The 16,757-nt window shown below is 39.5% G+C and overlaps 1 protein-coding gene across 1 annotated transcript in view; it reads left to right on the forward strand.

The window, feature by feature from the left end:
* Nucleotides 1–825: 825 nt before the first annotated feature.
* The window catches only part of LOC111249062 (cytoplasmic dynein 2 heavy chain 1-like), a 16,399-nt gene continuing 467 nt past the window's right edge, over nucleotides 826–16,757 (forward strand). The window contains exons 1-14 of the mRNA XM_086986800.1: nucleotides 826–914; nucleotides 1,247–1,867; nucleotides 2,760–2,849; nucleotides 3,281–3,430; nucleotides 3,731–3,963; nucleotides 4,909–5,072; nucleotides 6,465–6,691; nucleotides 6,923–7,092; nucleotides 7,750–7,893; nucleotides 10,528–10,675; nucleotides 10,991–11,160; nucleotides 13,344–13,524; nucleotides 14,048–14,212; nucleotides 16,373–16,689. Coding sequence (XP_086842926.1) covers nucleotides 1,781–1,867; nucleotides 2,760–2,849; nucleotides 3,281–3,430; nucleotides 3,731–3,963; nucleotides 4,909–5,072; nucleotides 6,465–6,691; nucleotides 6,923–7,092; nucleotides 7,750–7,893; nucleotides 10,528–10,675; nucleotides 10,991–11,160; nucleotides 13,344–13,524; nucleotides 14,048–14,212; nucleotides 16,373–16,689 — 2,246 coding nt within the window. The 5' untranslated portion in view covers nucleotides 826–914; nucleotides 1,247–1,780. The remainder of the gene's footprint in view (nucleotides 915–1,246; nucleotides 1,868–2,759; nucleotides 2,850–3,280; nucleotides 3,431–3,730; nucleotides 3,964–4,908; nucleotides 5,073–6,464; nucleotides 6,692–6,922; nucleotides 7,093–7,749; nucleotides 7,894–10,527; nucleotides 10,676–10,990; nucleotides 11,161–13,343; nucleotides 13,525–14,047; nucleotides 14,213–16,372; nucleotides 16,690–16,757) is intronic.

The following is a 16,757-nucleotide window of genomic DNA, read 5'->3' on the forward strand; positions in this document are numbered from 1 at the left end:
ATAACGTGATTTATATAGTCGGGGATGCGGTTGCGGCAATGTGTATTGAGTGATAGATAGGTACAATTTGAGTTTCTATGGAAGTATGATTCGACTGTAAAGGTACAAATAGAAACAATGATCCCAAACGAAGCATGTCGATGCACAAGCCAAATGCAAGAAATGTAAACTTATCTATCTATCTATTTATTTAATCAAAAAAGTAACGATAAATTCGCAAAATTACCTATGAGGTCTACAAAGACGTATGGAGTCTGCCTTTTAAGGCAGTACTTATTGTCTCTGTAAGCTACCTTAATGAGTAAGCATGCTATCCACGCACGGTATCCTCAGAAAAGCGCAACACGATATATATATATATATATATATATATATATATATATACATGTGTATCTCGATGCAAAAAAAGCAGCGAGACCGGACACAAGAAATGGTAGAAGCATATTGGTAAACAATCGATGAAGTAGCAAAGCGATAGCCCGCCTAAAATCATATATTTGGGTTATACAGACGCGACCATACAGGCATATGAACCAAATAAAATATTTCAAACAATTTATAATAATAGGACCAGCGGCGCCGATCAGCATAGCATTGCTGTGGCGAAGTCTTACTCCACAATATTACACGGAAAACCGTAAGAATACTTTTTGGAACAGTGGGTTTGTGTGGCACGATTGATATGGTCCCCTATGGAGGTTTTGTTTCTATGCGTGCCGGCTTACAGACCCAGGACGGGTACCACCCGTCCGGAGTCGCACCCGGAGTGTGCGAGAGCGCTCTACGCTCTATAACGTTCCCATAGCAACCGACCCTCGAATCGCCCAAACATCACTGGACCACCTAACAACAATTCCGATAACTGTTGGACGACATGCCTGGACGAAAAATAACCTACGGCGTGCAGCACAACGGTAGTTAATTTCTTCCTCTCTTTACACCCGTTTAAAGACAATTCAAAAAAATACAGAGAAAAACGTTGACGCACTGAAGTATAGTAACGAAAAAATATTAATTAAAAATCATTCACTAATATAATTAGTTGATTACTAGAATAATTTAGGCTTCCTAAAACAGAAAGGCTTTGTCTTAACTTACTTAATAACATACGTAAATATCGAGAAGAAAAGGGACAGGTACGATGTGTATGCATCTAAATTTGCCCATATTTAAAGATCAACCATTTACATTGTCCTGTAGCAATTTCGAAACATACCATTGCCTTCTAATAGTAGCCAACCGACAGCTTTCCAGTGTGCCCCCATATCAACGGCGGATGCAAAAGAGTAGGTAAAGGTAAATCGTGCACCATCATCGCCGAACGTTGAAAAGGTGCCTTAACGGACTAGTTCTACCCTGGCCAATACTGCTATAAACTGTGTAGGATGGTGTAGCATATTTACACACTAACTGGATCCGTACCATGGTCAAAGTTTAAAGCAAAAGTGTATGAAGAGACAAAGGGATACGAACCGTAGGACAAGTACGCTTTCTCTTTGCGCGGACCTCTGTTCTACTAAGGATTATAATCGATGGTCAAGACAAATCATCTGTAAAAAATCATCTATAAGGATAGGAAAAAGGAATGTGTTTGTTCATTCATCGGCGTGCTTTTCAATAACTGGGCCATTTCGCCCATCCTCCTCCGACACGGTACATAGAGGTGTACGCCCAATCGTGTGTACCTTTGTACATGGATAAAGTGAATTAAGAGAAACAGCATAAATACAAGTCGCTGAAAACGGAAATTAAATACTTCTGAGCGACATAGACCATCGCAATGGACAAACGACAGCACCTCATCCTGACGATGTCGTCTATATACTTCGAGCAGAATAGCGACAAGTTCGAGGATAAGGTACTCAAGGTAAGGTATTTTTAATCTAGAATTGCGTATACAATAGCTTAATTGTCCACTATGCACGCAGTAGCTTGGGACAGAACATGCTTGTCGCAAAATGACAAGAACGCAAAAGCACGCATCGGAAATTATAAAAACGCTTTAGTCGTTATTACCGACTATTTGTTGGACTAAACGATGGGCAACGCTATATCTAATTGCTTTGCAAAGATTAACGAGAAGTATTTTTTCGAAAAAACGATTTAACTTTGCGTATACGCATATTCGGCAAACAGTAGCTTTTCGAAAATGTGCAATTCAAGTGGTAAGGCCAATGCTAATGGAAATATACGAACGCTTTACATAACACACCCTATCGACCATAACGGCTTTCAGCATAATTCGAAATAGCGCTTCGACATTATCCAATCTTTTAATTAAGATTTACAATTAGGTGCCAGAAATACATGAGATCTGCAAGTTCATCCGTGAGTTTAGAATGCATTGTACATTGCATTATTTATTTAGAAGCCAAACTTTAAACTTACACCCTATCTATCTTTATTTCAAAGGAGAACTTAAAACCTTCACAAGTGTGCATGTTCATACTGTATAGTTGTCACTTAATGGCTTTTGGATACGGACAGCTAATATCCCCCATAGTGAATTGTAGGGTCTACGTAGGTCATAATAGATACTGGGACCATTCCTTGAACCTGATAGCACTCGTTATGAGTTAACTTCTAGTTGCTTAATGACAATTTATCATTCATCAACTGTTTCTTATCTTTGAGGATCTTTGAGGATAAAAACCGCTTAAACACACATTCAGCTTCAGCTCTTATTTAAAACTATCCATGGCATATTAAAACACCTATCAAACATTTATGTCATTCTACCTATATCTTATTTTTCTTAGGTTATTAACATCTTCCTGGACACGCCAACTGTGACAACGCTCGCCATGTTGAAGAGACCCGATTCGAAGGAACTCGTGTCGACTATCAATGTAAGGAAATGAAGAAACGTATGACACATTTTACGCGTCGGGCTGTCTTTATTCCTGGTTAAATACTACCACTTAATTAATTGGAAAATTATGAAATTGTAGTAATTCCGGCCCGACTTTCCAGGGGGCGTAATAGTTTTTCTACGACACGTTGCCAGTCGGGGATTTCAGTTGAAAATGAATCACTACCTGTTACTTCCTACCCTTACTAACAACGTGGCAAGATTCTCACGCCTCGACGAGTTGGGTTTAATACTGGACCTGTCCGCATGCTATTGACAAGCTAAAAACTTTAGTGTTAATGCGTAGGCAAAGCCAGCCCGTTTCTATATAAAAGTCAATCCTTGTGAGTACGTAATGTGAAATAATGTACTCTATACGTAAATATGTATATATTTATGGATCAAATCTATTCTATTTGTTTTTACCAGATGTCAGACATAACCAACGCCATCGACAAAGGCCTGGTGTTTTTCAAATTGAACTCCGTTGTAATTACTGAAGATAATCTGCAAGAAAATTTACATATCACGTCGTTGGTAGACTCGCCACTTGCGTCTCTTTATGGAAACCTTCATAAGGTACCGTCTACGCGAATTTACCTAGACTCTCCCAGCTGTAAATGCAAATATTGCGTGAACTTAAATTAAGAAACATACGCGAAAATGGCGTATGAGTAAAAGGCATTAAAAAACGTCCACAAAAAACGCAGCTGTCAAATATTAAATTATAGTCAAATGTAATTTATTTCACTCAAATAGGCACTCAGGCTGATACAATGTTACAGAAAACCTAATTACAATGAACGCAGCGCTCTTCTCATGGAAGCCAATTTCGATTGGAAAATTGTGCGCTAGTAAATATCGTTATTTATACTATAGGTATTCTCCCCAGTCATTCTTGAACGCTCCAAAGCTACACCGAAATTGCAAGAGCTTCTTGGCGAGTTAGAGACAGGCCTAAGCGCTATCCTAAACCGACCCCGCAGCGGAGCGCCTCGAGGAGATCGCGAGCGTCTTGCCGCGATTCTAGAACCGCTCGACGAACTTTCGTTTTGGAGGGAGGTGGCCGCCACAGCTTGTTCTGAAGCGACGCGCGCTAAAATATTTGCCAGGTAGGGATGTACAGCGTCCGAGACATCACGGACGATGCCTTGTACCTATGCTAACGGGCATGAACAATATAGAGATCTGTTTATATAATATTTGTAAACAAGCCGTAACGGTACGAATTATCCTTTTCAAACATTGGTTGTCTCTGCTGCGACCTGATCGGTCTATGATGAGAAAATAGTGGGAAACATGCCCATAATTAATCATAACGACAATTCGATTTCACTTGCTTTAAGGTATAGAAAAAAAGCATTCTGAAACTCTTTAAATAGAATAACCCTCTCAGGACCAATTGATGCAATAAAGTACTGGCCTCACATAAAGCCCTTGTTCGATTGTATAATCAACTTCCGCAGGAAGATTAAACATCTATGACATTTATTTTCCTGTGGACCCTCTAAGGCCCTAAGGTTTACCGGCGAAAAATTAATCTACCTTTGTGTTTCGATAACGCCCAATGCAAGGTTTGAAGATTTTTAAATTGTAGCTGAAAGTATGATTTGCGCAAGTCACGAGTTACCAATTGGCATTACCATGTATTGACCTTGACATCTTCTTTGAACCATTTTAGAGTCTATTTCATAATTTGCTGCAGTAACTGCAGACAAGTTTACTGCATTAATAATAAAATTGTGCGCGTATCATATGTTTACCGTAAAGCTAATAGTTTCAATTTTAAGTTAAACGGATATATTTACTGTACATATATATATATATTTTTTGACTTTAAAGGAATTTGATACTTCTTTCCTAATTGTCATGTAACGTAACGACGTACGTTTTATGCGGCACAATTTAGTCTAAGCGGAGACTATGGAAAGTGTAACTTCAATCAATGATATGTATGCGTTATGACCGCTTTACCTCGAGGGATACGACGCTTAAGTTTCTAGTTCACGGAACACTAACAGAACTATAATAATTTTTATTTTCATTTCAACACTTAGTTATCTGGAGCCGATCGAACAAATTTATGTTAGCTCTGTATCGCTTGGCGAGCTCTCCGATAACGTTGATGCTCTTGTCAACTCCTTCGACGATCTTTGGAAACAGGAGCACGTGAAGCCGTCCTATCCCCAGATAAGAATGAGACACCTTTTCGATATCACCGGTAAATATTAACTAGATCACTTATCTAGATTAATATGTCATACAGTTTCAATAACAGTAAATGCACTATTTTATATATTCCACTATCCGAACTAAATAACTTCTTACTATTTAAATTTACCTATAAGCTACCACGTAAGCGTTAGAACGCTTTAACTAACGTTTCATTTGGTTACCTTTGGTTTGCAAGCTCAGTTAGAGGACTATAGCAAGACAAGCTAATTGAGTAGCAATGGCTAAATCTCGCATTTTGCTATACCTAAAGCTTCTTCAATCATAGTGCTAGTTTCCTAGACGGCCATTTGAAATCGCTGATTACTGCTCGGTACCTAGGTAGACTATGGACACTGAGAAAGTGATGTTGGGATCGGGTCCTTAAAGCTGGGCTTGGTCAACAAAAGCGAAACACAGCTAGGGTTGCATAATTTTAAACAACTTGTAGCTTTTCAGTGATTTGCTTGTAACAATCAGCCCAGAAGGCGGTACAGATACATAGCCAACGATCAATAAGAGCAGAATTAGACGCACAGAGGGACGCCAATATGGCAAAAAGGAGATAAGCATGCAACTGTCGTTCTTGCCTTAGACACTATTTTTGTCTATCTAATTTTTTTCTGAAGCCAGAGACTCAAGACAACCGCTGAAAGAGAAGAGTTAGGGGGCGAGATTTTGAGCTTTACGTCCTGTATCGCCGTTAGGTGTTCCATCAGGCAGGCGACTGATTGACTGGCTGGCCCCCAGCCGTCACGAAACACATTATGTCTATGCCCTATGCGTTCGAACTAATCGAAACAATAGCGTGTCCCTTAAATTAGCAGGTAAATAAGAGAAGCAACGTATTTGTAATGACTGTCATTAATGCGGACGCTTGATAGAGCTGGGTGAAAAACAACAAATTTAGCTTTAAAAACGTTTTGTATCAGTTGAGGCAAAAAAAAAAATATATATATATATATATATACATATATAATGGACCTACAGTTTAATTAATTCTAATTAATCTAATGAATGATAGCGCTTTTTAGCATACTTATACACTGAGCAGCGATTAGGGCGAGAATGGTCATCTGTTTGCCTGTCCGAGCTCAGGATCTGCCTCTTTGCGATTTCAACATGTCGCGTGTGTCGTATCACGTTTCCTGGTAGCAAGAGGGCGTTGTGGTGCGCCTTAGCAGCGCAATCGTCGGAACGCTTTTCTTTTTTTTTTTCCTCATGTATGCTCTAGGGGATGAAATGTAGACTTTCCTCCGAATATGTGACGATATAGACTATGCTTTATCGAGTGAATACATACATATACGAGTTAGTACGATGATTATCAGAGTAGCCTCTCGCGTGCAATTAAAAAACGCTTAGCGAAATTTGTAAGTATGTATCCTCAATTTCGTTTTAGGCATAACAATTACGACACAGATTCAGGAGTCGCTTCGCGAGATGCTCTGGACATCTCAATACGACCGTGTACGACTCGAGCTTGAGGTGGCGCTAGATATCTGCCTCAAATGGCAGGATGCTTGTCAAAAACATACAGGAGTATTTTGGCCTAGGGAGAACCATCAGTGGGATGGGCCCCCGTTTGTACCAACATATGTTGTTGGCTTTACCCAACGCTTACTCCATGTAGGTTCACTAATCGCGGCTTCCAATATTACAGAACATTATTATTGTTTGGATCCGATAATACCGTTATCGGTTAATCTTTAGATTTATTAGTAGGATTCTTTTGAAACTGAAATATTTGCATCGCTTCCCTTAACGTAGCAGAAACGGGAGATACGATTTCTTTGAGATCCGCCTGGTTATAACACAGTTCTAACTGTAACATTTGACGATAATAACATATTACAAAAGGTGCAGGGCTTACGAACAATCCATCAGCAACTATCTTTGCTAGCGAAGATCTCTCTTCGTGAAGACACTGAGGTGTTTGCTCCCCTGATGAAGATTGATGCCCTACACTTTAATCCCGCTACGCAACAGATCTACAATAAGGCCGTCATCGAATTCGAACATCATCTCAGGTAGGCGGTACGAAGCGTTTCAATCTATCGTCATTCAGAAGAAACATATTGCATATGATCATGTTTGCTGAAGCGCCCCATAATACTGTCGACTAGGGGCACTCAGTACGTCAACATCATGATAGAATTTCGTAAGAACGTGATTTCTTGTTGATTATTACTAAAAAGGCTTGAAATCCTTCCCTTATCGTTTGTTTGTTTGTTTGTTCTAAAGACAATTGAAGCTGTTCGTGCCCGAAATTTTTCCCAGCTATGAACGTGGCGCTAAATATGAACATTGTAAGACGGACCTGTCGATTAATTTCTCCCATCTGTGCGTGTTACACGTTAGCTGACCTATGTTTTATCGAAATTTCAGCGATAACAAACGACTGTTGGGTAGACCAATCAGATACAAAATCATCGTTGTTGTGTTACGATATGTTGTTCGTGGAATTCGTGGCGTGCACAGTTTTCGTGACGTCTGTAAAGCTAGGCGTGAGGAATTTTTCTATTATGTCGCTCGCCTTTAAGCCTTCCTAATTGCGAGCGAACCCTTTTAAAGTTTACTGCTTATCTCCGGTAAAATTAAACTAGCGTGTGGATGTTTAATATAATACTATTTGTATATGTATGACTCGTTGCAATGTATAACAGACCTTGCCTTCTATGTCATAGCTCAGCGGAAAAAGCAGCAGCCGTAAAGCTAAAACAGTTGCTGGCTGAGGCGGGAAGCAACGTCGACGGTATTCTGAGCCTTCTTAAACGTTACAAGGACGTAGCCGTGCGTCCGCAGGTCGCACTAGAACTTACCGCCGAAAGGTTCGAACGATTATGAGTTATGATATGGTTCTATTTTTAGTGTTCTTCTTCTTGTTATTATCGCACGTGGCATTGGGTTGTTTGAGTAGATCGGTATTATTCCATCGCATCAGCAATGGACGCAGCTTTCCCTGGCCAAGTCCACGACAGATTTTCCTATTATAGTAACACCCACTTTTGATTTCGACATCCGGATCACGTAAACAATCTCTGAACTACCTCCAGTTATCAAAAACCTGCTTTTTTTATTTGAAACGTCGAAGTTTTTAAGCATGTACTATTTGAGTTTACCTCGTGGCTGGCACGAGAATGTGACATCGATAAACAAGCTGTGACCCTTGCTCATATTTCGATACCTATGATAACGTAGGTATGCTTATGTATGAGACGATCCAAAAATGCTAAAAGAAAAGCGTTAATCTGCGTTCTGATGGCAATCTATATTAAAACAACTAAATTTGTACTAAGATCAATTGTTATGCTTTTCGTCAAGTACATGTGAAAGTAATTATGTTTGTTGTTTCAGTACATAATAGTTACATCTTACTTTGGATGAAAATTGGATAGAAGTTCCATTTGACACTGCGAGTAAGAGCACCTGTTTTAAATAGTAACTTTCCTATGGCTTCTGTTGTAACTAGGCTCAACGTGTATACAATGTTGAATCACCAACTCAGTTCCGTTCGTACCTCGGTCACTCGTTCGATAACGAAAAGTTATGCTGAACATAGAAGTGGCTCAACTTAAGTGAAACAGTTATGCCCGATTTTATCTTTATTTATTGTAAATTATGCTACAATGACGTTCTCAGATCTTCATTTTCCACATTGAATACGATGCCACTTAGCTTAACTGCCGTCCTGGTCATTCAATTTTTTATTAAATTCCCTTGTATGTGAATAGGTCCGGGTAAACAAAAGTACTCCAGCAACACGACGAGGATTTACAATCCATGTTTGCGAAGATTGTATTTGCAGTCCACATACAGTGACGTACAAAATAAGGTGCGTTATGCACGAAAGCGTGCTTCATCTTTCGTCAGGCCATAAAGCGAAAAAGCCATATAACGGAGACGCTGCTTTTTGCAAGTGTGCAATACTTCTCGAACAGAAAACATACAAAACCTCGTTGCCCCTTATTTTTTCTGATAGGCCCAGAATGCTCGTAAACCGATAGAGCCGACAGGTTTTTATTAGATAAACGTGTTTCTTATTCTTATTTAGTGGTAACCTAGTTTTTGCTAAGTGTTATATCCGGCAGATATACATCGAACAGCATTGCCTTTTATTATATTAAGAACGTGTAATTAGAATTTACAAGCTTCGTAGCGCTACTGGATGTTGGACTTGCAGAAATGTCCTAATCAATAATAATTCCCTAACTAATTGACGCGTTCCTTTAGACAGAAAAAAATGAGTTTTTGACTCTTAAGGTCCAACAAAGCCCGCGGCTTAATTAGGCCGAAATCGTCACCCGTACATTGACGTACTTATTGCAGTTCGCATAGGCATAATAGCCATCTTTTGTTGTTACGCGCCCCGGAACGTCAGGTATTCTAGGCAGTATAATTTTGCTTACTTGTTGCACTAGCGTCAATTAATATTAAGTACCCTTTGAATTAGATAGCAAAGTTTTTATGTCCGAGTAAGGGGCATTCATTTTGTGCTTTCTACAATATATACCAGGAATGGACATAATTTCGGGATCGTTAATGCTACGCAAACATACTTTTTGGTCGAGGTTATTAACTTAAATGGCAGAACTTTTTTTTTTTTTCATAGAACTAGATATTCCATATCATGTCCGCTTTTTACTCTACCATAACCTAGCTATCAGACCATGTGTTCGTTTATATATATAAATGCGTGAAAATGAAGATTTTTTTGTATGGCTTGTTTTTTTACGTTGTATTTTGAACGATTTTTTCTTGCGTGTAATAAAAGCATCATCTTTGGCGGTCATGTCTATGCAATAAAATTACTATTTATTGCGGTTACGGCTTCAATTCGCGATTTTACCGCTAACCAGTCATTTTTGAAACATTTTTCCACAAATCTGCACATCGAAATCATAGTAATTTCTCGAGAATTTTTCAAAAATACAACGGTTCGGAACGACTAAAAATTCAAAAGTTGGAAAAGGTCCAAACAGTTCGAGCTTATTTAGGCGACTCGTTTAGAAAGTGATACTCTGTTTTTCTAAAACGGCCATTAATTTTTGTATAAAAATCCGGGTGAATCAGAAAGGACTTTTGGACAATTTTAATATATTTTGAGCTCCCTAGATCTGAGCCCAAAGGACGATACTCGTTTGCGTCGCGGAAGTCTTCATCGGATTTTTCAGAAGTCGCATGAATACTGTCAGTATGAGAAACTTCCAATTTTAAGCAAAGTGGGAAGTTTTTACGTTGATGGAGTCTCGTCCCGCGCGGGAATATTGGGTAATAGCTAATCTGCAATCAAAAATATAAAAACAACACGCTGTTATTCCCTACGACGAATCTACCGTTAGAAAGATGAACGAATAAGCACACGCGCACTATACAGAATAGTTTGTCAAAGTTTTTCTAATTTGGACGCAACACCCTGTACATAGAGATATATGTCTGACTGAGAATATTTGATTGGTCCACAGGGAAAATATGATAGTTCAATTTAGCGAGTACGTTACCCACATGAGGCGTGAGTTTGATCAACGTATGGATCACGAGGAGCGAAACAGAGTAGCTCACATGCCCGCAGTCGTGAGCAATGTCCTCTGGGGAAGGCAATTAGAAACAAAGGTAGCTCACTTTCTAATTCGTTTATATGCTCGCTTGCCATTTGTGCAGCGGGACATCGTAACTTGTTCTTATTTTTGTATGTTTTATTTACGCTTTAAGAAAAAAGCAGTAGCTAAACTATCTAGCAGAAATAACATTATTATAAAGCGCGTCCGCATGTTTTTTCTGTGTTTTTATGATAGTTACTACTATGACTCTAAGTATAGAACATGTAGTCGACAATAGAAACGAATGAGGAGTGAACGATGAATGACGACGGACAGTTCACCAGAGATAGCACATAGTTAAATGATTGTTTGTTACTTTTGCATATAGATCGTCGACCTTCAAAACATGACATCGTCTGTATTACAAGGTCTATCGTTGAGTAGAAAATTAGAAGAAAAATTGCGTACTTTTCGCCTCGATGTTGTTGAGTACCAGAAGGAGATCTATGATTCGTGGTGTCGAGATTTACAGGCGGGAATACGGGACAAGTCACTCAGGTACGTGGAACGAAGGCTCATTACCACACAGTGGAACTCTGATATACGCTCTCTCTATCGAGCGCCGTTGATTAATTTCAAATAGCTATTATCTGTGCTAGTGTTGTATTGCTTCAAAAGTGATTTTTTCAATTAATTAGCCGAACGCAGCTTCGATTGGGGAGGCGGTAGATAGCATCCGGGAACTGTAGTAGATCTTTATAATGGCGCAATGGTAACGTGTGCAGCTATGATAGTCTTTGTTTGAAAGCACTGGCCACAAGCTTTTGATTTGACGCGATATTAGATTCCGTTCTGAATCAAGGCCCGAGGATACGGGGCCTTTTTTAAGATTTTAGTGGCTGGAAATCCAATAATACCAGAGATGCATGCCTTAACACACATTCGAAACCGGGCTTAGGCACGCTTTGTTTAGTTCGAGAGCCAGCCGTCTGAGGCAGTGCCAGTAACGGTAGTACTATAAGGACAGAAATGTTTTCCTTTGCACACATTTTTTATGCTTTTTTTGAGATTATTCATTCCTCTGTTTCACTTTAATGTCTATTGGCTAGTTGGTCAGGGTAATAAATGTCGTCCTCTGGAATTACGTTACCTCGAACTGACAGGACAAAAGTCCTACTATAACTACATAAATATAAAATAAACAATAGACAATTCTGATGGAAACTTGTGCTTTTTGTCCCGAAAAATCGGAACTTGCTTGCCCAGCATTTGCATTCTGCCCATTGCCTTTATCTGATCTTTGCGTGGCATGAACAACAAAGCCCAGTTGGGTTCAACGAACGCTAACAAAGACCGATACACATTTTTTTGCTATGAGATATCATATGAACAGTCTCGTCTTCAATACAATCGTAGACAGTTCGGTACACTATCGCTAAAAGCATTTCTGACCCATTTCTCACTGTTCTCGATCGCTTTGAAGGCAGAACAGAATGTCCCCTCTAGGAATGTGGAAACTGCATTCAGGCCACTTCGAGGTCGTCGGTTGCCGCCTTAGAATAACCAGACGTAGCCTGTTGAGAGCACTGCGCTACTTCGAAGAATCTTCACACTTATTAACCACAGGCGATTGATTTAATAATTAGTGAATATGTGCGAGTATCGTTAAATGAGTTGATTAAAGAAGCATAAACGCTTGGCCAGAAGCATAGCTTGTTATTAACAGAATTTAATTACAAAACGTATACGTTCGGTGAGTAGCACCCATATGGCCTGATTTCGATAACTTTAAACCAATTATTATAAACCGGGCTTTTCACGACATCGAGGTCTACTATACTTAGCTTATTTGTATTCTAATGAATTCACTCTATTGAACGAACGTTTCAGTGGTAGATAACCTCAACTGTCGGTCCTTTTTCTGCTTCGGCCAGAACAGGACACGGAATGCTGGTGAAACTTACTTTTTCTGTTACCTTACTTTGTGTCATGGCTTCAATAGAAAACATACGACCTATTCTAGAAATCCATAGCATATCAAGCACAACTTATTTCATAAGCTATTAACAGGGTTTCATCTATTTACAGCCTGGAGAAACTTCCGATCATTTAAAAAGCTGGAATAGTTGGAAGGTTTTCAACTGAGCTCGATCACATACTACTAGTCCAACTAGTACATCACAGAAAAAATGCACATTATGTTATAGCTCGTATGCCTTTGGTCCAGAGATTTGTGTGGCCTGCCTGCCTGCCTGACCTTTTCGGTTTTTTAGATATCATGACTTAGCAATCGTTAGTTCGAAGCCACAATGCGATGCGTAAAAACTTTTTTTCTTTCGTGCTCGAAGGTAGCCTAGGACTTAGCATGACACATGCCTATAAACAACTAGTCCTAGTCGCTTCATAATTATCGAATTATATTCGATATTATAATATTATATCCGATTTGTCATCTTTGCAACAATGGCTTTCCGCTTTTTTGGACGGATATATATATCATCACTGCTCTATTTTTCCGGACGATACACGGAAGTGTGCCGTAGTAATTTTCATTGTCTCCTCTGTGTCTCAACTGACCTCTAGCTCGATCACAGATCAACTTCTTCAACATTTGTTGATTTTATATTGTTTTGATGTTATTATCACCACTAATGCTCATTGGCTGGCCCCGTTGGTTGATTGACCTGACGGGTGGCCTTCATGTCGCCTGCCGATGCTGATCCTCTTGATGTGACTGCCAGCCTAGACACCAATCAAACTGTTATTCGGCTAGACGCTGAAGGCACGCCCCGAGTGAGTTACAGTCCCCGGTTAGTAACGCTGATACAGGAGGTGCGACAGCTGCGTGTTCTCGGTCTTACGATTCCGCCGGCCGTCGAAGAGGTTGACGCAAAAGCGAGACTCTATTTTAGACAAGCCAAGGTAGGTAATAAACCGGCTTTTTTAGGGCAGTCCGCGGTCCATTACATACGAACGACAGTAGTGATAATGCCGAGTGATAATGAATGTTATCTGTCAAAAAGCTCACTTTTTTATTCTTTTGCCTATCTTATTCATTCCGCTTCGTCTTCTATCAGCGCATAAGTTAGCGCGAAACAGATACTGGACATTATACTTCTATCTCAATCATTATGAACTGAAACTCAAGTTAGAACGAACAGTCCTAAATAGCATATAAAAGTAAAAAAAAAAACAAAAAAAAAGTAAAGTGAAGCTACTCGTTTGATGAAATAGATGATAAGTGCATGTCATTTGTCAACAAGAAGATGTAGTGTTTATGTGTATGAATCATTTATCGCTAAGCTGGGGAAGATTGGAATTGAAGAAACCAAAGATCAATTTTTAAAACGATTATTAAAATTAGGCTAACAATATTATAATGTCACGAACGAATAGGTAAGCTAGAGAAAATAAATTCTTACTGGTTTTATTCCACTTAATGTAGGATCTCCAGCAAATTGGAAACTTCTATATGACCATTGCCGACCATATGATCCTAAGTCAAAGGCCAATGATGCTGTCGTCGGCCCAGCAATTCACAAAGCTTATGAATAGCAGAGAGAAAACAGCTACGTGGAATGATCCGCAAGCCGTCGATGCCTACATTAAGGTATATTGAAAGGAAAGATCGATAAGCAACACAAGCTCAAGTTAGGTTAGGATCTTAATTCGCCTTTTCTAACAAGGGACCGATATCGAGCCGTTTCAAAGAAAACAGCGATTTCTATCGTAAAATGACGGAGCTAGTATCCGTAGGTGTTCACTAGTAAACGTAGAGGGGGGTCTTACCTAAACGTAGAATAAATAGCAGACGATATTTGGCATAGGGTGGTCACAATACGCACGCTAGGATGGTTGCCTAGTATAATAGCGTAACAATGAAACAGGTTCACAGGATAAACTGATTAGATAATCGACTAATACCGTGATATATTCATACATTACACTGTACGATAAGTACTGTAAATAAGCGAACATATCTAAAATCGATGAAGGATGCTTTACGATACATACTGTATCCGAAAAAAGAAAATGTCGAAAAAACAACAAGGTGCCACAACAGCTGCAATGGAGGATGACAATAATTTACTACTTATTTTCTCAGAGGAATATACCGAAACGTTATCTATCATTGTCGTTGTTAATTTACTTCCTGGATAATGTCGATATCGCAAATTTGGCATTTACCTGCTACTGTCGTGATGATATTCGTTATACAACAAAGGCTGAAGAACGAGGTCCCGCCTTTGACAGCCTTCAGCAGCCAATTTTTAGGTCCCCGTGACGTTGACTGGGTTCTTGGCCCAAACGTCAGATGACGCAGTTCAAAAGGCATGAATATGTCCTCCTGTATTAGGTCGTTCCGCATCCGTCCCTTAAGAGTTTTGAATTAGCGTACTGGCTTGTCTAAAGCGGTATCTAAAGGCAGATTTTTGTCGAACCCAGCTCTACTATCTAGCTCCCCGTAGCGCTAGTAGGCCCGATGGAGCATGAACGACAACACTGAAACCTCCTAAAAAAACTCGGTAAACAAGCGCATCGGGATATCTCCGATTGGGTGCAGGAATAGCAATCATATTTAGTATACGTTATTCTGCAGCGAAGGGCTGTAATAAAGAAAAATCTCAAGTTAAAGTCAATTGTTACGTAAATACGTAGTAAGATTTCGCTAGTGCGTCTTCGTTCTTCCTTAACGTCGTAAGTAACGCCTTCGCTATGAAAAATATAATGATTTCGGATATTCGAAATTATTATATTTTTCATAATCAAACAGAAATTATAGTTCCACCATTTTCTTTATATCCGAGTCAATGTCGACTCGAGCACGAAGTGCCGAGGAGACTGGCTATGCGCTTGATGTAAGGGTTATGGGCTTTTTCTAGTTTACTAGCTTCTAAACGAATTTTTCGGTTTGCACTATAAACAGTCATGTAATTAGTAAGGGGCATTTTATTAGTTAGGCCTAAACGACTCTGTAACGTTTCAGCCATGTCAAAACACGAAAAACCACTTTTCACAATTTAAGTTGTACAATTGAACGTTTAATCTTTACGCTGTAGTAAATGTAACTTTGAACCATTTTTTTTTTATGGAGCCAACTGTTAAATTTCCAAAGGCGATCGACGTAGATACCGCACTGTCCGTAAAGCGAAGTACACCTAGGGTGCCCCGTTGCAGATTCCTGCGCAGTGTCAAAGTTGAAAGCATACAATTAAAAACAGCAAAATATTTGCGACGTGTGTAAGAAGGAGTTGAATCTAGCGGCTAAGAAAAGACCGGGGGCACTTTCCGGGCAAGATCTAATTGGAGACTATCTGTCCCTCCACATTTACGGAATGGTAAAGCTGTAGCGTACGCTGGGATACGGTATTGTCCATACGCGTTGCATGTTGGGAACCGCTGGCCGATCTGGACTAACGGCTACCTCACTGACCATTCTGATGTAGCAACTTCAATTAAAAACGAACCACTCTTCAACCGCGCCTAAGGGACTAATCAAGCAGAAGATTTATCTAGCTCTAATCTTCTCTTACGTTTACATCTCACAGAATTATTTTTGATGATTAATAATTTCTGTTGATAATATAAAGAAGAGAAAAATAACGGGTTCTGCAAAGAGTAAGGAAAAACTTACGCCCAAATTAAGATCGAAGATAACCTTGTCCTGTGAACTATTTAATCCTGGTTCTAATTTGGTAACTTCAAAGCTGCTGTTCATTACCAAGTGTTTAACTTTCAGTATCGCTTATTTACCTTTCATTCTATTTAGAAACTGCAAGACGTAGCCGAGAAGTTCAGCCGCTTAAACCGAATGTTGCGACGCCAGCATAATGATATCACTGAAAAGGTTCTCCAGTTGATGTCAACGGATTTATTATCTAAGCAATCAGTATGGAAAGAACTGCTAGCGGAAATTCGAGGCATAATGAACAAACTTCAAGCACAAGGCTTCAACCCGGATCATATGCGGTCATGGAAAATTCACTGGGATCGACAGTTGTACAAGGTCCTCGATTATCAATACTGCGCTTGTGTCGGAAAATTGTCCCAACATATGGCCGAAATAAGGGTCGATCTTACGTTCAGGTATGCAACACACTATAGCCACAGTTTGCTTCTCTTACAAAAAGTGTTTCTAAGACGAAAGTGCCATA

Source organism: Varroa destructor, unplaced genomic scaffold (assembly GCF_002443255.2).
Source record: "Varroa destructor unplaced genomic scaffold, Vdes_3.0 BEIS01000004.1, whole genome shotgun sequence".
Classification (NCBI taxonomy): Eukaryota; Metazoa; Arthropoda; class Arachnida; order Mesostigmata; family Varroidae; genus Varroa; species Varroa destructor.